The sequence below is a fragment of the Lactuca serriola genome, chromosome 7 (genome assembly GCF_051521515.1).
Source record: "Lactuca serriola cultivar US96UC23 chromosome 7, Lser_US96UC23_V15, whole genome shotgun sequence".
Lineage (NCBI taxonomy): Eukaryota > Viridiplantae > Streptophyta > Magnoliopsida > Asterales > Asteraceae > Lactuca > Lactuca serriola.
Window position 1 is genome coordinate 4,155,031 of NC_136414.1, and position 20,934 is coordinate 4,175,964.

Sequence of the window (20,934 nt, forward strand, 5' to 3'; positions counted from 1 at the left end):
AAGTACAGGGACTAAAGTGTAATTGTCCAATAGTTGAACAAGAGACATTCTAGAACCTACCTAGAGCCTTGGACAATTTTAGGAGTTATAGAATTATCCTTGGAGGATAATAAGGAAGCTGGATAATTACCAATTCAAGATAATATTAGTATATTGGGTTTGAGCTTATCTAGGGTTTCCTGGATGCACTATATAAAGGCTCCTAAGCCTTTGATTTTCGGCACTCATTCCTTAGAAGAGCTAGGCCGAAATTCTGATCTCCTCCCTCATCTCTCCTAAAAATCATTATTGCTTGTGTTGGGTGTGAACCACTAAAAGCACGACGCTTGTGGTGTTTGCTTCCAAAAGATCAACAAAAGGATTTTTGGTTATTTACTTCAACAATTAATAAGGTATGTATTCTTACTAATGAATTCAAGTTTGAATAGGAAAATTTTGTAGTTTGATAGTTCATAGTATGTTGCCTTTATGTGAAAGACATGGATCCTTCTTAGGTTGCATGTATCCTAGTCATTTAATTGTTAAATGTTTTTCCGCTTAGAGAATTGATTTTGTAACCTCCATAACCCATCAATTTTGAGGTCCAGATGATCCTCCAGTACATGACATTACGAAGAACTAGTTTATAAGAGATAGACAGGGTAGCGTGGTCTATTGCAACGACCGATGATGATTGTGTAATTCATGAACTCAAATTTTACAGGACAAACGACAATCATGTAAAAGTAGAACCCAATCGAGTCAATTAAAGAGTTCATGGTTTTGAATTGAAATTAAGTTAAATCGAGTTCAAAATTTCATAATGCAAAACCCTAACTTAGAGATCAATCCAAATAACTCATCCTCAATTCCCCATTCTTCCAATTTTGAGAATCGAATTGGGTGAATTGGTGATCAAAACAATAAAAATGAGAGATAGCAACTAGAAGTACGAGAAGCGGATTTTAAAGAGGTTTAGGGTAAAATTTATCAAAAATCAAGTTTGAATGAGTTGTGAATTGTCCACAAGAAGTATAGATCTGAAAAATACATGTCCCAAGAAGCTCCCACAAATAGTGTTTGTAGAGATTAACATCGATGAAGATTGATTGAGGAGAAGCGACACTAACAAACTTTGATGGTGGGAGGAGCATAGGGGGAGGGAGATGGTGAACGGGGAAGGGAAGTGGTGAACAACAAGATTTGGAGAAAGTAGAGAGGCAAAGATCAGTGATAATGATTCCGTTCTAATGAAACCAACGACAGTCCGATGACTCCAACACTGGTGTTGTGTTCTGAGTGGTGGTGCAACTCAAATGAGAGAGAGAAACATTCGATTTCATATTCGTAGAGAGGGTAGGGTGGGGTGGGGTTAGGGCTTTTTTATTTGCCTAATTAATAAATATAATAAATTTATTAGTAAATTATTAAATTTTCAATATATATATATATATATATATATATATATATATATATATATATATATATATCTTTACTATCTTATAAAAGAAATCATATTATTTCTAAAAATAGATTGAATATAATAATAATTTTTTTTAAGACATTCAAGCCTCTAAGCATAAAGTACAACTAACTATTATTATAATAATATTAAATTTTTAAACACAACGTTTTTCATATAAATTCTACCTATGAGTTTGAATACTAATGAATCCTAAAATGTAGGGAAATTTGACCTGACTTCCCTTATATATCGATGCATAAAATTTGACCCACCTTTTAAATTATTCATTAGGTGAATTGATTCCTAATATATCTGCAACATTTATTGGATTTTGGCCGGCTTTCCCCTATATTGGATCTTTCAGCGTGAAACTACAAACTACTTTTCTCCATCTAAACAAAATATCCCTTAAGCCTCCAGTCGCAACCGTAGATGACCACCACTTCCACCATTCCGTTGTCGTGTTACCATAGAAATCTTCTTTCCCTGCTAAGTGGTCGTATCCTCCTTCTAACAAACTGCCTCCCTCTAGATGCCATAAAGATACTGCGTTGTGACATCTCTAGCCACCTGCATCATCACGCTCCAGACGATTCCCTTTCTCTCCCTTCATAGAAACCCTAATCGTTTGAACCCACATCCGGATGTTAACGACTGATGATTTTCTGTACCAGCGCCACCTCAATTCGAAGGTTAAAGACCTAAAACCAAATCAATCTCTTAACACCCCTATCTGTCGCCTCTATTACTATCAGGAGACAACATCAACCATCATCAGAGACCGTTGCACGAACACCACTATACCACCAACAAACCATCTAAACCACCACACCACCATCACCACCAATACAGCTCTTCCCATCTCTGTATCGCTTAAAAACCATGACCAGAACCACCACTACTCACCCTTCGCCTTATCTTTTCGTCCCTATATAGTTCCCCCTAAACACCATCGCCTCCATCAACCACCAATCACACTGACTCTCTCTTTATCTTTGTGATTTTTATTCATAGACACATTAATATCAAATTCTTTTCATGAATCTGGATCAGATAAAGGTGTTCTCGCCATTCCCTGATTTAGATCTCCCCATCTCACAACCACATGTTTCCCGTAAAAAAAGCAACACAGGTCAGTCCGCCAAACCAACCTTTCCTTTTACACATCCGAGACTCACGCCAAATCATCTCCCATCCTTTTAAAGACTATATGTTTTAACTTTTATCTACTTGTAATTATTGATTTATGGTGTAATGCTGATTTCTTTTAGAAATGAACGAGTTTTATGTTTTTTTACATAATTTATTTTCCTTTTTTCCTACAGATCCACACTTCTTGATAGGGTAATTATGGAAAAGCAGGTATGGTTGTTAAATAAACAATATATGTATGGGATTCCTGAAATTATTCTTTTGATTGGCTTCTGATAGTTATTTGAAAGGTTGGTTTGGAAATAAAGAGTGTAATTGAATATGTTGAGTGTTTAACACGTATATTCTTGAATATTAGGGAACATTATATGGTTGGTATATGTTTAGAGGTTACTGCCTTTTCTTATCTTCTAGGTGTTAAGTGCTTCAAATGTAAATACAACCGTAGAGCCTTTGAGTATGGAAAAATGGGCAAAAGGTGGGAAATGTTACTTTTAAGGTATGTATGCATATCACATATGAAGAGATATGGTTATGGTTATGAATTATTTATACATCATAGGAGCTTTGATGTTTTATAGTGCATCAACTAATATTTATTATATTGTGTTCTATAGGCTTACAGTAAGGTTTTAATGAAATATACCCTTCTAATTTAAGCGGTGTATTAAGAGAGAATATAAAATTTGAAACAGAGGACACCAAGATAAAATTGCCATGTTGAGGTAAACATTTTCTAGCATGTCATTTTGTTCTGTAATGTTCTACATGATGTATAATATTTGTTAGATTAATAACTGAAATTGTCTAATTTTCTGTTGGTATTGCCTATCACAGTTGGTCAAAGATATTCTTGATGTCTACGGCTCAAATGAAGTAAACTTGGTATTCTCTAGACATTCGTTGGGCCAAGACATGCTTCGACTTTTTACTGAATTATTAAGATATAATTAGTTTAGTCTTTAGATTCAAGTAACAGTTGTACATTTCTCAACTTTTAAACTATGAAACTAACATGCACAGGGCTTGCCGGGTGAAACAAGGTTTCCATTTTTTGTTAACTAAACAACTAAAATCTTTGGGTTTTTGGTTTGACTACGTTTCACATTTATTGTCATGAACAGTTTACCAAAAAACCAAATTTTATCGTCTTCTTATTTTATTTTATTTTATTTTATTTGGATGCCTAGATGTAGTCATGTAGACTATGGAGTTTATACTAGATTATTATATAGATGTAAAATAGTCTTCATATGATTCTAAGGCAAAAATAAACAGCAGCCCTAGCGGACAATGCCAATCAGAAAGTAAAACTTTCTTATATTGACCTATTTACCCCTCTTTCGGTCTTTAGTGTTGTGGGCTTGTTGTGTGTGTAAATGCTTGTTGTATGTGTCTGTGATGTTTGTGTGGTGCTTGTGTAAGTGTGTAGCACCTGGTTCCTGGTACGTATTCCTTGTAATTAATATTTCTTAAATCATGCATTTTGCCTTGGACTCGGCGAGTTGAAGGACCAACTCGCCGAGTAGGAGCGGGATGAGACGCGGGGTCTAAGCTTTGGACTCGGTGAGTGGGCCATGTTTGGGCAAAAACCCTAACCCGGGTGTTTGCACCCTATTTAAACACTCTAACTCGAACTCCCTTGTCCCTAACACTTCCAGAAGAGCTGTAGAGCGAAACCCTAGCCCCTTTTTGACCTTGTGGGTGATTTTTGCCTTGTGAAGGAAGTTTGAAGCTTAAGAGAATAAGAAGGAGGTGGAAGAGTGCAAGGATGGGAAGTAGATCCGACATCTACCCTGCAAGAGGCTTCCATTCAGGTAAAAAAGTCCCTACCTTGATCGCTAGTTCATTAGATCCCCTTTTTGTCCCTAATTGGTGGTTTTCAAGCCCTAAAACACCAAACTCCATGTGTTTGTGCTCTATGATCCGAAAGGACTTCAGATATAGACCTTATGGACGTATTAGAAGTATAAAGTCTTTGTGGTTGAAGTGATTGAGGTCCCTATTGAGTGTATGACCTCATAAAGAGCTTGGATTTGCCTTTTGGAGCTTATAGGCCCATACATGCACGTAAAGTTTGCAACTTTACGTGATAAGCATGCCCTAGGAACATAGATCTATGGTCTGGAAGCATTGCATGTTTCAGATTTGGTCTGTATGGGAAGTGGGTCGAAGGGACTTGGCGAGTCCCAAAGTGGAACTCGACGAGTTCTATGAAGATGGTCTTAGACTCGACGAGTTGGATGAACAACTCGGGGAGTCCTATGAAGATTGCCTGGAACTTGACGAGTTGTTCTTCAAACTCGGCGAGTCATATGAACTGTTACTGAGTAAGAGGGGTTTAGGTGTTGAAGGTCCAACCCTTCGTATCTGCATGTGGAATTAGCAATTTAACGTGTAGCAATAGTCCCAGAAACCCAAATCCTCATAAAGGATGTTCTGGTGAGGATTTGGAAGCGAGTAGGAGATCTGCTCGTGGGGACTCGGCGAGTTGTTCTTGGACTCGGCGAGTCAGATCGCGAGTCGTTTCTATCGTCCCAAGTAGTGAGTTTGTAACACCCAAAGTCAGGAAGGCCAAGAAAGGAAAGGAAACCCTAAGTTTAAGGGACGACTCGGCGAGTCCGAGCAGGATCCGGGTCAAGGGGTAAGTGACCGACTCGATGAGTCGGCTAAGGAGACTCGGCGAGTCTGGTCTGAACGAGGAAAACCCTAAATCCGGGACTTGGAGCCTATTTAAGCGTCTCATTCTCTCCCCTAGGGTTCCTTTACTGCCTCTCTAACCCAGAACACTAAACCCTAGCCGCCATATCCATTTTTGAGCTAATTATTGCCTTGAAGAGTGCATTAAAGCTTGGAGAAGGAAGAAGGATCTTGGAGGTGCAAGAAGGGGCTATAGATCCGGGATTGGGAAGACATTTCTGAACATTTGGAGGTAATAAACTAGTTCTTGGACTCCTTTGCACCTATATCTATGTGTGAGTTTTGGGCATTCTTGGCATGATAAGCAACCATTTCGAGCTAGAAGTTCACATCTGAGGTTGCTACCTCAGATCCATGCTTGTTTTGGTCTAGAATCCCACAAAGTATCAGCTCTTGGCATGTTGGTGAAGCATGGTTGTCATAAACCCTAGTTTGGAGTGTTTTGAGCCTAGATCTCCATATCTACACGTAAAGTTTGCCACTTTACGTGAGGAATAGACCTTGGAAGTATGGATCTATGTGTTGGAGCCCCTGTTTGGCTCGAAAAGCCACTGCATGGATTAAGAGATGGAGCGACTCGGCAAGTCACATGGGTGGACTCGGCAAGTCGGATGAAGTTGGGCAGGAACTCGACGAGTTGGAAGAACAACTCGGCGAGTCAAGTCGCGAAACCCCAAACCCTTCGAGTTGAGACTCGAATCAGTGAGTCGAGTGGAGACTCGGTGAGTTGGACAGGTCAAGACTCAGAAATCGGTAGACTCGGCGAGTCATGGACTGACTCAGCGAGTCGAGTCGCGAATGGAAGGACTCTGAGCTTATGAAATCGATGAGTCAGTAGGCAGACTTGACGAGTAGGGTTGACCTGGGAGGTTGACTTTGACCAGGACTTTGACCAGAGTTGACTAAGTTGACTTTCGGGGGACAGTTAGACTAAGTGTTGCATTGTTATTGGTAGCTCGGGGAGCTAGTGGAGCAGGAGTTCAGGGAGTTGTCGAGAAACAACTAGGGGGGGCTATCAGCAAGTTCAGCAAGTGCAGGTGAGTTTCCCTTTTGTGTGAATGGGTCTACGGCCACAATGCCGACCCATGTAGTTATGAGTAAGAAGACTCGGGGGTTAGCCCTAGGCACAATATGCTAGTATCATATTCAGGACGAGGTCCAATGATAGCGGGCGGGTGCCCAAGGAATGGTTTATGTGATAGTTTATACTTGTTGTCTGTGTGATACTTGTATGTGCCTGGTAGGGAGGTGAGTGTGGGCGAGGTCCCGTATCTCACCAATAACAGAGAGTGGATGGTGTTTCTTATCTCATTAGCAACAGATCAGGGGCGAGGCCCAAGTTAGGGAAAGAGTGAGTGCGGGCTGGGCCCGTATCTCACTATCAGTAGGAGCATGGACGGGGTTCCATGACTCATCAGTAGCAAGACAAGGGTGAGGCCCAGGATAGGCGAGGCCTTAGGACAGGATCTGTTAGTATGTGTTTAGCTTATGTGTGGTGATATGTTTATGTGCTATTATATGTTAGCGTGTGTAACGCCCGTAGATCAGGGCTAGTCAATTTAGAGACGATAAGCATCAAAAATGACTTTTTGATGGAAGATTATTTAGAAGGATTAATCTTAACCAAGTTGTAGTATATGTCACAAGGTTTCCGTGCATATAAAGAACGCCAAAATCCGAGTTATAACGAAGAAGTTATGACCTGTCGAAGTTTCGCGACAGAACCGGCACGACCCAGCGCGATGTAAATAGTGAACTTAAGGTAGATAGATATTTATCCTTAGTGATATAAACAAGAGTTGAAGATCTATTCGATAGTAGTCCAACGATAAAAAGACAGACGAAAACGGAGTTCAGATGAAGGAGTTATGAATTTCGAACGGAGTTTTCCTGTCCTGACCTACTAAAGATAATATATAACTAATATACTTATAATATATTAAAAATAAAGTCAAAATTAGCCAATGGAGTCTAAACGAGAGTTGTAGATCATAATCTCACCTTCGCGTCGATATAAAGAACATCGAAAACGGAGTTCGTATGCGAAAGTTATGAATTTATGAAGTTCGGGGCACGAAACCCCAAAACTGTCAGAGCCCACGACGTGGAACAAGGTTGCCACGACGTGGCAAGTGTCCTGACACCTCCGGGAGGCCCCCAGATGCAACTTGGGATGACGCATTCAGTGACGACCAAGCCCACGACGTGGAACAAGGTTGCCACGACGTGGCAAGGGCCAAATTTGCCCTATAAATAGATTTGAAGGGCCAGCCGTTTAGGGTTGCTATTTTCTCTCTTCTCTCTCCCGTTTTGCATCGATTTGCGTGCCAGAAATACCCCGAAGCCCCGGTATTATTCTCTAGCCCCGAGTCAAGTCCCGAGATCCCGAAGATCCCGAGAAGTGCGGTTCCCGAGCCGAAGCTCTGCCCGCGATAAGTTCGATTTTTGTGGAGATCTTCCAGATCTGCTGTGGATTACTACTTCTGCAAGCCGTAGTGCTATCCGATCATCTTCTGATCAAGTGAGTGTATACTACCTTTCATAAACACGATAATAATACAAGTATGGTTTGAGTGTATTAAGTATATTGTTGTTTATATGCGCGAGTGTGTAGTTACTTTCTTCTAACACATAAATATGAAGTATTTGCTATGAAATACGTGCTATGTGTTTATATGTTATTTGTCTATTTGAGATGGGCATGGAATTTGGAGTTTTATACAGGTGTTAAATGATTTAAACTGTGTAAGTATTTATATCTACAAAATTGTTGGGTAGAACATGTGTAGATGGGATAGTTGGTGACTATGGAGTTAGCGCCTGCTGTTAGATAAACCTTGGTGACTATGGAGTTAGCGCCTGCTGTTAGATAAACCTTGGTGACTATGGAGTTAGCGCCTGCTGTTAGATAAACCTTGGTGATTATGGAGTTAGCGCCTGCTGTTAGATAAACCTTGGTGACTATGGAGTTAGCGCCTGCTGTTAGATAAACCTTGGTGACTATGGAGTTAGCGCCTGCTGTTAGATAAACCTTGGTGACTATGGAGTTAGCGTCTGCTGTTAGATAAACCTTGGTGACTATGGAGTTAGCGCCTATTATTAGATAAACCTTGGTGACTATGGAGTTAGCGCCTATTGTATAAACCTTGGCGACGATGTGACTTCGTGCCTATTTGATGAACCTTGGCGACTATGGAGTTAGCGCTTGTTGGGTAAACCTTGGCGACTATGGAGTTAGCGCTTGTTAAGTGAACCTTGGTGACTATGGAGTTAGCACCTATTGAGTAAACCTTGGTGACGATGTGACTTCGTGCCTGTTAAGTGAACCTTGGTGACTATGGAGTTAGCGTCGCTTGAGTAAACCCCGGCGACTATGGAGTTAGCGTCTGATAACTATGGATTTAGTACCTGATCTATAAACTTTGGCAGCAATGGACTTCGTGCCAATTCCTTAGGTAAATCCTTAGGAATGAATGAATGAAGGATAGTGGATTCTTAGGGTAAAACCTTAAGAAGATAATGGGGATGGGTATTTGGGTTGATTGTTTGATAATTGAATATAATAAATGTATTATTGTGGGTTGAAAACCCTATATGCTCACCAGGCTCCCAAGCCTGACCCACTCAGTTTTCTTTTCATTACAGGTAATGACACAAGAGTATAAGTCGGCGGACTTGACGAGAGATTTTGGATTATAGATCAGTAGTTGAATAACTATTGTAAGGTTTATTTTATATTGTTTATGCTTTTGGTCTGTAACGAACATGACATCCCGAGGTTTTATTATTTAATGAAAATACATTCTTTTCGAGAAATGTTTTGATAAAATGGTTATCATATTTTATTTTGGGAACAAATTCCGCAACCGTTTTCTTTAAACGATCACTCTGATTTATAAAACAAAGCATAAACAAATCGGTCTTTTCTGGCCGAGAAATTGGGGATGTCACAGCGTGCGAGGCCCTGTGACAGGCGAGGCCTAAATGAAACAGATCTATATCCGAGCGGGGCTCGAAGCCAGGCGGGGCCTGGAGCGGCGAGGCCGTTGTAGCGGGCGAGGCCCGAGGCAGGTGGCGAGGCCCAGGATAGCGGGCGTGGCCCAATATGTATAATATGTGGTTATGAATGGTATGTGGTAGGGTGGGGAACTCACTAAGCTTCGTGCTTACGGTTTTCAGTTTTGGTTTCAGGTACTTCCGGTAGCGGAGGGAAGAGCTCGGGGTGATCGCATGGCACACACCATGGAATCGACAGCCTGGGAATGTTTTACTCTGATAACGAACATGTGTTTTGGAAATTAATACTCTGATTATGTTTTGGTTTGATGATCTTGCTTTAAGTAATGTTTTATTAAAAGAAATTTTTAGTCTTGAATTTTGGGACGTTACAGAGTTAAGGGTGACTCAGTGAGTGAGAAGAGGGACCTGTCGAGTAGGATCGGGTTAGTGGGAGAAGGACTCGGCGAGTCTGTTCCATGACTCGGCGAGTCCAGTCAACTGGAAGTTGACTTTGACCAAGGAGTTGACCTTGGACCAGGGGTGGGTCAGTCATTTGACCTAAGGGTATTTACGAGTGGCTAATCTATGTTTATAATTTATAGTCAGAGGATTACCAGTTCAGCAGTCAGGCGCTTAGCAAGCAGACTTTCAACAACTACTTTTCGAGGTGAGTTACCTTCTAGTAGCAGTGGGTCCACCGTCCACGGCCACAATGTCGGCCCACCAGTAGGAGTTGTATGATTAGATGATTGTCTCTGTGATATCCATCTAGGGTTGCTACTACCTGTGATATATTTATGTGCTAGTATGATATGATGCTATGTGCTAGTGACAGTAGGGGAGATAGTCCCCATATTACCGGTCGATAGGGCCTAAGGGGCAGTCATGCCCAATTATGCTAGATAGATTATGTGACAAGTGTTATGTGGTAGTAGTAGTAGGGGGTGAAATAGTCCCCAGTATCCGGTAGAGAGGACCTAAGGGGAGACCAACACCCAGCTATGCTAGTCAGTATCCGGTCGAGAGGACCGAAGGGGAAACCAACACCCAGTTATGCTAGTCAGTATCTGGTCGAGAGGACCGAATGGGAGACCATCACCCAGTTATGATAATCAGTATCTAGTCGAGAGGAACGAAGGGGTAGGTCGGGCACCCAGATATGCCTGACAATATATATATATGTTATGTGGTTATATGGTATGTGGTACAGTGGGGGAACTCACTAAGCTTCGTGCTTACAGTTTTCAGTTTTGGTTTCAGGTACCTCTTCTTCAAAGGAGAAGGAGCTAGCGCGGTAGCGGCACATCATACACACACACTGTTTTTCCGCCTACCGAGATTGTTCTGGGATTTGTACTCTGACTTTTGGTTGATTTCGTACTTTGGTTTTCAAACATGATGTATGGATGCGAAATGATTTGATCAGACAATGTTTTATTTACAAATGTTTTGCAAAGTGTTTAGTTAAAAATGAAATTTTTGGCCCGTATTTTGGGATGTTACAAAGTGTATACGTTGTGGTTGTGTGGGTGCGTATGTGTGTATGCACTCCTGTTGTGTGTGTCCAATGTGCATGATGCTTGTGTCTATTGTGTGTATAAAATGCTATAATAAACTAGAAATAGAAATGTACTTTCATTCAACTATTTATTATAACATGTTTGTAGATATTTTCTTCCCCGGCTAATTGTAAAAAATTACAGTGTACTTTTGATTTTAAAAGTAAAATTGTTGTAATCAAAAGAAATGAAAGTAAAATGCAAACATGACATCTTTTCCTTGTGCTGTTAGTGCTTACATTCATGCAAATTTAAAATTTATATATGATTGAATGGGAATCCTCAAAATATTGGTGCAAAGTTTACTCTGATAAATATGCACCCTCTTAAATTTTGTTTCCATAATTAAGTAGCTTATCATTAAAGTTTTGTTGTTTTTGGGTGTCACAGTCTGTTATACTTTCTATTGTACCTATACTCTCAATTCAACTACGAGAATATATTGCTTCTATAAGTGTCTTACGATCGTGGAGTTGGTGGTTAAATATAAACATCTAATCATAACATTTTACTCTGAAACATGTTTAGTCCAGTTTAATAAAATCTAATTGTATTGCTCATGAAGATGTTGTCAAGGTGGAACTCAAAGATGCTAGGTGATGTTGTTTGTACGGGTTTATTCACAGTGTGGTTGAACTTGATATAACATATTATTAGTGCTCATTTTACGATCACTAAATGTGTGAAAATTTCCATTTTGTCCCTTAACACGAGTGAAAATATTTTAAATTTTTAATGTTTGTGTTAAAGCCTTAAATTACAGTCTTTAATGTTTACGATAATATTTTTTTTAATCTGATTTGAGTATGTGTTTTATTCCGAACAACAATAATGGATGTATAAATGTTTAAAAATTAATCATATCATTCTTTGTCTAAAATCTAAATAACGAGTTTCTTTCGTCACAATGCATTCTAAAGAAGAATAAATACAACAACCCATGGGAGTCCATTTTGTAAGATGATCATTTTACTTTTGGACCACATCAGAAAATACAATATGCCATGGTAGTCCATTTTGCAATTTTTTTTTTAAGTATGGCTTATAACATTTTATAATAACAAAAACTAATTTGGTAAAAAATAACGTGAGTAGAGTTTCCAATCTACAATTTAGTAAAAAATTAAGGAAACCGTATGAACCTTTTCTTTTATAAAACGTGTTGAAATTTATAAACGTTGTATTCAAATACGTTTTTTTTAACCAAACTTAAAACCTAAGTAAAAACTATGTTATTTCTCATTCCTGATTTACAATTTTTCATGTGATTTTGTCCAACTATGAAAACCAACACAACAAACAAATGCTCTATACATGAATAGCATAATGAAACTATTCACCGCCGCCGCTTTGTACGGGTAAACGACTAGTATAAACCGAAACCGATCCAATATTTCATTATTTAAAAAATCAAACCCAAACCATCAATTCTAATTTTCTCGGTTTTTGTCAATTTTTTCGGTTTATTCTACTCACCCTAGATAAAAACCTTTTATTTTCTTTTACTTCAATTACAAAAAAAAATTGGAAACAATAAATCATGAACGGTAAATAAGTATTGGGAATGTTGATGAATTCGTGGGGTTGTTGAGGATACGTGGTTGGTGAGGTTGTTGAATGGTTTCTTAATTACATTTTAGTCCATCTACTATCTACAACTTGTAAATTCCCCTCAAGTAACTGATTTGCGTTTTCTGTTCTAAACAATTACTCTCGATCGGTATTTTCCATTTAAAATTAACAACAATTTTTATTTCAACGACATTGATCGCATTTTGTTATATCATATCATCACAAATAATTTATTAAAAAAACTGGCAATTTTTACTTACCTAATAATATATTGATTTAAGTTATATTTATATATCTAACAAGTTAAATAAATATAAATTTATTTTAAAACCGGGTATACGAGAAATAAACCGTCCAACTTATATTTAAAATCATATATTTTTTTAACAATTATTTATTCTAATACTATAATATTTTAACCATAATTTGATATCATAAACTGAGAGATCCATTTTAATAAAAATCCTTGTTACATATGATTCAACTTATTTGGGTGATAGATGTAGGATTTTATTTTACCAAATTAAGTCACTATCAATGTGTTTGAATAGTATGTTTTCGAGGAGGCAATCATTCAATATTAAGTAATATTGTGAAAATTTTATCAAAATTAAGAAACGGAAGCCAAATAGCTCACATGTCACGTCCTTATAATACTATTAGTTATTATTTAATTAGGTGTAAAACCCGTATAATACACGAGTTTATTAAAACTAAAAGTTTAATATAAAATTATAAGCATTATGTAATTTTTAAAGCAATAATTTTATATAAATAAAAATAATATAATAAATAAAGTAATTAATTTAATACATATTCTATTTGGATTTTAAATTAAAAAAAAAATGAAAAATACAAAAAAAATGACAAGTGAAAAAAAAATAATTCAAGAAATCCTAGAAAATGACATGTGTCAAATTTAATAAGAAGATGATATTTGACAAAAATGATTTTTATTTATTATGTTAGACTAAGACTAATATATAATTTCATTTTATTTTTAGACTAAAATAGACAATTTTGGATAGAATTTCATACATACTTTGCCAAATACATTGTTAATTTGTTATTGAATTTTTTTTTACGGACAATATCACAAATTAACACCATGATTCCAATATTAATTTTATTGGTTAAGGAATATATTAGGCTATTAGGAGTGGGCAACTCCCATTATTGTGCTTAATAACAGTTAATAATGCCAATGAACACCGCCCCTTTTATGGTTATTGCACGTTAAAGGTATTTCCGTTGTTTCCCGTTACCACTACAACATTTGGTAACGGCGTTTCCTTTTTTTTTTTTTTTGCCTTTTTCTGCTAATAATGCCTAACGGCGTTGCCTACTCCTATCACTCTAAAACCTGATAGGCCACACATCATTTGATTGTTGCTACTTACTTTATTATGGAATTCGATTATAATTAAATTAAGATGATGAATATGGTATGATGTATATAATAATTGATAAACCTGCCAAGATAATGACCATGGTCCATGAAATCTACTATCTCTTAAGACGATTGGATGTACAATTCCATATTAAGTATTGTAACATTTATAAGTTGGGACATATAAATATTTTGATTAAATTAAGATGTGGTTGAGTTTTTTGAATTTATTCATGAAAAATAGTTTTGTTGAGAGATATCTTTATATGTTTTTAAAATCAGATTTTCATCCTTAAAAAGTTAAATTTAAGATTCAAACTCGAATATGTCAAAACTCAAACCCTATAAAACTAATCATTAATAGGGTTGTGCATCTAAGTAAAGTTGGATTGATGAAAGAAAATTATGATAATAAAATGATAATTAAACATCTAAGTTTGATCGTGGTTCATACCAAACTATAGGCTTATAAATACTTAAAGGAAAAATGACTTGTAAAACCAACAAACTTTCAAAACCGTTTAGAAAAACCCCAATTATGTTTTCTATGTTTAAAAAACCCAATGAACTTAACTTTTTGTCTAAAAGACCCAACAATCTTATGCTTTTGTTCAATTCTCATTAAAGACAACCAGATTCATTAAGTATACAATTGGTTAGCAAATGACACGACATTATATTTAATGACATGAAATAAACATATTAGAATTGCCCTTAAGATATCGATTTAAGGCTTGGAGAATAGAAACATGAACGACATTTGTGTTCGATGTCTTGTAATGGCTACTTCTTATTCTTCCTCTCAATCTTGATTTCCAATTCAATATCTACCAAGAAGATAATTCATGATGCAAGCCCTTATGGATGTGGACGCCCTTCTTGGATTTAAACATCTTGAATGGAGGATCGTCCAGAGAAAAAAGTTTAAGGCTTGCTCGAACAGATGAATAAGTGTAACTGAAAGCTACTAAAAACTTTATCATGTCTATCTTCTATCTATTTGTTTTGTTCCTTCAAAAACAAGAACTTATTAATATAATCAACCAACTAGATAGAAGATGGACATGATAAAGCTTTCAATTACACTTACCTATCTGTTTGAACAAGCCATAAACTTTTTCTCTTGATGATCCTCCGTTCTAGATGTCCAAATCCAAGAAGGACGTCCACATCCACAAGGGTTTGCATCATCAAATATATTATTTGTAGATATTGAGTTGTACATCAATGATTGAGTGGAAGATGAAAAAATATCCATTACAAGAGATCTAAACACATACGCCGTTCGTTTTTTATCTTCTCCAAGCCTTAAATCGATATATAAATGACAATTTTAATCAGTTTACTTCATGTCATTAAATATAATGTCATGTCATTTGCTAACTAATTGTATACCTAATGAATATTGTTGCCTCTAATAAGAATCGACCAAAAGCATAAGTTCCTTGTTTTTTTTAACATACAAAACATGATTGAAGTTTTCTGAACGGTTTCGAAACTTCGTTGGTCTTACAAGTCATTTTCCTAATATTTAATTTTACGTTATAAGACGTGTCATTCGTTGACTTTCATTAGTCGGTGAACAAAAGTGTAAGGTAATTCAAGTTTTTTAGACAAAAGATTAAGTTCGTTGGATTTTCTTGAATAGACAAAACATAATTAGAGTTTACCGAACGGTTTGGAAACATCGTTGGGCTTATAAGTCAGTTTCTCATACTTAAATTTGTTTTAATTTGCAAAATAAAAATTTAAAACTAATGTGCGACAAACTTTTTAGAGCTTTTAGGAATTAGGAGCTTGGATTTTATTTAAAAAGCTTAAATTAAATAAAGAACTTTACTAATTATAACAAAATTATTGTTTTAAGACGTATTATGTTGATTGTTACAAAATGCATTCCACCTTTATATTTATTATTAGTTTGTCATTAAACAGAACTTTTGTTTTATTATTTATTTTAGATTTAGATGTTCTTTCATCTAATACTTCTACACAAATACAAAATACTTTTACACAAATACAAAACTACTACTTTGAAGTTCCAACAACAAACATCAAATTTTTTATTTTATAAGAAAAAAACGAAACAAATAATAAGTCGATTTTGACTTTAAATATCCAACAAAGCTTAGGGGCGAATTTGATATACTATTTAAAATAAAAGGGGGCTAAATGTATTATCCTTGCATTATAAAAGCATCCAGGGATCTACCAATCTTGGTGTGCCATCCTTCAGTGAGTTGTGAAATAGATCAGAGGACAAGATCTGAGATAACACACTGCTGAATCTTTAGATCTCCCGATTTTTCTGTAATTCAAGCAGGAAATGAAGGTAATTGAGAAGATTTTGGAGTCTACGGCGACTGGAGATGCCGGAAAGGTGGTTTTTTCCTTCGAATTCTTCCCTCCGAAGACAGAAGAAGGTGTTGAAAATCTGTTCGAAAGGATGGAGCGAATGGTGGCTCACAATCCTACATTTTGCGACATCACATGGGGCGCCGGTGGCTCCACGGCAGAGCTGACTTTGGAAATAGCGAGGAGGATGCAGAATATGGTGTGTGTGGAGACTATGATGCATTTGACTTGTACTAATATGCCGGTGGAGAAGATAGATCACGCTCTAGAGACTATTAAGAAAGATGGAATCCAGAATGTGTTGGCTCTTCGAGGTGATCCACCACGCGGTCAGGATAAGTTTGTTCAGATCCAGGGCGGGTTCGCTTGTGCTCTCGACCTGGTACGTATCACGATTTTGCTTTTGGTAGTGGTTTGATTATTTAATTGGATTTAATTTTACGAATTCGATGTCTAATCAATAATTGCGTCAGCGACATTTCCACACGAACTAGTAACTACCGACATTAGTTAATTAGATTTGAAGTCGTGAAATTGAAGTCTAACTGATCATTAAGTTGCAAGCTTTCTACGCTAGCTACCGACACAAGTTAGATGATCTAGATCCTAGGACCACATTAGAATGTGTATCGAGCTTTAGAGTTTAACTGCCACATGTTATCTCATCGGGATTCTGAATCACTTGCTTGCAATCTGCTAATTTCTTATTAAATCGAGTGTTTCTGAAGTCTAATTTAGGGATCTGTTATTGCTATAGAGTAGGTTTGTTCATTTTAGCCCAATTTCCAATAATTAGTTTCATAAAATAGATACTCTGGAAGAATGTTAGCTTTTGAGAACTTTGAAGTCCATGATAACTTCTCTAAAATGATTTAGATTACGAAGGACTTTACAAGATACTGCTGTTTTCACAGTATTTTGATTACTTAATTAGATTCAAATTTGTGAATTTGCAGTCTAATTGATCATTGAGTCACCAACATTTCTTAACTAGCTGCCAAGTTCCATCACAAGTTAGATGATGTACATGCTAGGATCATATTTGATTTATGTATTCAGCATCATATTTTTAACTGGAAACATGTTGTATGAATGAGATTATCAATTGCTTGCTTGGAGTTAACTAATTACTTGTTGAATTTCGCTCATTTCCTAGTAATTCATTTGATACACAAATTCCTTTTGAACATTGTTTAAATAGATGAACTTTAGGTTGAGGTATGTCGAGTCCATTTAGCTTCTTTAAAATTATTTAGATAATGAAGAAGTTTACATCATGGTGCATCTAGAATCTAAAAAAAATTGCACCTATTTTCAAGTGAACTAATTAAGCAGTAAGAGAATTATTGTAGTCATTTTCACATGGAATTAATAGTTTTGGTTTTTTATATCAAATTTGTGTCCTTTTTTCTTTTGTAGGTGGAACATATCCGCAAGTCATATGATGACTACTTTGGCATAGCTGTTGCTGGTTATCCAGGTTTCCATCTGGCTTCCCTTTGTTTTTATATCTAGAGTCTATTGAGTTCCATGAGCATGATATTTTTAGTATTATTCTATTTAATATCTGAGTGTATTTTGGGGCAAACACTTTATTATGACCCTTTTCTTACCATTTCTAAAAATTTACTTCTCAGAGGCACATCCTGAAGTCATTGAAGGCAATGGTTTGGCTACACCCGAAGCATACCAAAAGGATCTTGCTTATCTCAAGAGAAAGGTACAATCTATTTTCAAAAATTGTGTCTCAAAATTTAGTCGCTTTGAGGTAGTATTTGTTATGTTGACTTGTAACTTACAAATGGGATTTTATGTTGCAGGTTGATGCTGGAGCAGATGTGATTGTGACTCAACTTTTCTATGATGTTGATAATTTTCTAAAATTCGTGAATGATTGTCGCCAAATTGGAATAACTTGTCCCATTGTTCCCGGTATCATGCCCATTAACAACTATAATGGTTTCATTAGGATGACTGGTTTCTGCAAAACTAAGGTATGCTGGCCTCCAATCTAATACTAATAATAATAATAATTTATGATTCACCTGACTGTAAGGGTATATCTTTAACATGGCTAATATGAAAACTACTGCAGATTCCATCTGAAATTACTGCTGCTTTGGAGCCTATCAAGGACAATGAGGAAGCTGTTAGAAACTATGGAGTCCACCTTGGAACTGAAATGTGTAAGAAAATCATGGCGAGTGGAATCAAGACTTTGCATCTTTATACACTCAACAATGAGAAATCTGCATTGGCAATATTGACAGTAAGTACAACTCCTCAATATTGTTTTTCTTTTCACTTGAAATATTAGAGGTTGTAGTTAAATTTTGAATTTATGTCACATCGACATCAGTCCTAGTCCGAGTGTAGTCAAACACTGTACAATTATGTCCTGTCATTTGCATTATAAAATATAAACTTACATATTATATCTACCATACACAGAGTCTTGGATTGGTTGACGAGGCCAAAATTACAAGACCACTTCCATGGAGGAGACCTACTAACCTTTTCCGTCTTAAAGAAGATGTTAGGCCAATTTTCTGGTATGCAACATGAACATGAATTTTTAAGTTGATTTGTTAACAAAATTACTCATTATTTGTGTTTTGAATTTTGATAGGGCCAATCGTCCAAAGAGCTACATATCAAGGACGGGTGGTTGGGAGCAATATCCACATGGGCGTTGGGCGGATTCTTCTAATGCATCATACGGAGCATTAACCGATCATCAGGTATGGTATGCCTACAATTGCAACATTTCATTTTCTGGAAGTATTACTCTACCTACTTATTTGCACCCCCATTATCACCAAAGTTCTTGTATTTGTTTCCAATGACGACATCATACTTGTCTTTTGGTTGCATATTAACAATCAACACAACAGTTGATATAGGGCTAAATGCAAAAAAGAGCAATGAACTATTCTATTGCATCCTACTTTCATTTAGTTCTATTACAGCATTGTACTTTCTATTTCCTTTGATAAATCTACTACCCAAACATACATAGCACAGCAAAAATTGATTCGTATTTTGATGATATTGCTATAGCTATAGCTATAGCGGGTTGATTTTCCAAAGTACAGTTTGGTAATAGGAAGAGATGAACTACTACAATTTAAAAAAAAAAAGAAAAATGAAAGCACGTTGCCATATTTATTGTATTTAAGGGAAAGGTATATACCAGTCTTTTTCTTTTCTCATATGTTGTGAATCTGCAAGCAGTTCATGAGGCCACGTGCACGTGACAAGAAAATTCAAGCAGAATGGGTGGTCCCTTTGACCAAGTTTGATGATATTTCCGAGGTATGGGTATTATGGTATTTCTAATTTAATCAGTATGTAAAAATGCGTTGGGTGGCTAATTGAATGAATTTTATATCAGAAATTCATGAAGTACTGCCTTGGGCAACTAAAAACCAGCCCTTGGTCGGACCTGGATGCGCTTCAGCCAGAGACAAAAATCATCAACGAGGAACTGGCTTCCATCAACCTCAAGGGTTTCCTCACCATCAACAGCCAACCCGCTGTTAATGGAGCCAAATCTGACTCCCCATCTGTTGGTAATGCAAGAAATAGCTATATAATACACAGTTTTAGTTTTTGCATATATATATATATACATGTATAAAATAAAAGTTGCCGACTGACTTGTTGTTTATTTGGGTTTGAAGGATGGGGCCCAGCGGGTGGATACGTATACCAGAAAGCCTACGTGGAGTTTTTCTGCTCTGGCGAAAAGTTAAATGCTCTTGTTGAGAAAAGCAAGGCGATTCCTTCACTCACATACTTGGCGGTGAACAAGGAAGGAACCCTGGTTTCAAATGTCGGGAAAAACGATGTGAACGCAGTCACATGGGGTGCCTTCCCAGGAAAGGAGATCATTCAACCAACTGTTGTGGACCCCGCTAGTTTCTTGATATGGAAGGATGAAGCTTTTGAGATCTGGTCAAGAGGATGGGCTCAATTGTATCCCCAGGAAGATAACACTTCAAGATCGCTTCTCCAAGAGGTTCCTTTTCTCATCTCTTATCTCTTTTCTTGTCATTTTTTATAATTTATTTTTCTTGTTTTTGTTATCTCATTGATTATGGTTTACTTATACATACAGGTACAAAACACTTACTACTTGGTGAGCTTGGTGGACAACGATTACATAAACACCAATTTATTCACCGTTTTCAAGGGATTCTAGAACCACATCCACCGCTTCTTCTTTCTATAGAGAAAATTGATCGTCTTATGCTCTTACTTATACTTTCTTCTTTATATTTTCATTTTGACGTCTTGTCTCATCTCATCTGTCTTTCTTGTTTTGTAATCTAATGTTGCTACATTTGTTGTGCAAACTACATACACCCATAAGCAACATATTTAATTATTCCATTACCCAACAAACAAGACCAAACCAGCTTCTTTTTACCTAGTATGTCAGTCATGTGTACAAGTATTGAATGCACAATGTACGTACCATTATGTCATTGCTTATAAAAGTAATTTCTATTGTGATATTATTGGATTTTTGTGTTATACAATTCACCATTTCTAATGGAGAATGTCATCTTGCTTTTTTGTATCACATTGTTAACAAAATCTTCGGTTTTGGGTTTCCAATATCAATCAATTGGAAAATTCAAGGATCATATATGAAAAACATTTTTTGAAATATGTGATTTTGACCCAATTGTCGAGGGTATTATGAAATCTGATTTGGGATAATCCAATAACAAGTTGAATTGAGATACAAACCTATT

General features: G+C 36.6%; 1 protein-coding gene across 1 annotated transcript; it reads left to right on the forward strand.

Annotated features, from left to right (window-relative positions):
- Positions 1-16,027: 16,027 nt before the first annotated feature.
- LOC145064777 (methylenetetrahydrofolate reductase (NADH) 1-like) lies at positions 16,028-20,691 on the forward strand. The gene is made up of 11 exons (XM_079012152.1): positions 16,028-16,553; positions 17,591-17,651; positions 17,809-17,891; positions 17,992-18,165; positions 18,267-18,440; positions 18,623-18,723; positions 18,801-18,912; positions 19,406-19,486; positions 19,566-19,743; positions 19,855-20,192; positions 20,292-20,691. The coding sequence occupies exons 1-11, from the start codon at positions 16,143-16,145 to the stop codon at positions 20,373-20,375; spliced, it is 1,797 nt and encodes a 598-aa protein (XP_078868278.1). The 5' UTR covers positions 16,028-16,142; the 3' UTR covers positions 20,376-20,691.
- The last annotated feature ends 243 nt before the right edge of the window (positions 20,692-20,934 follow it).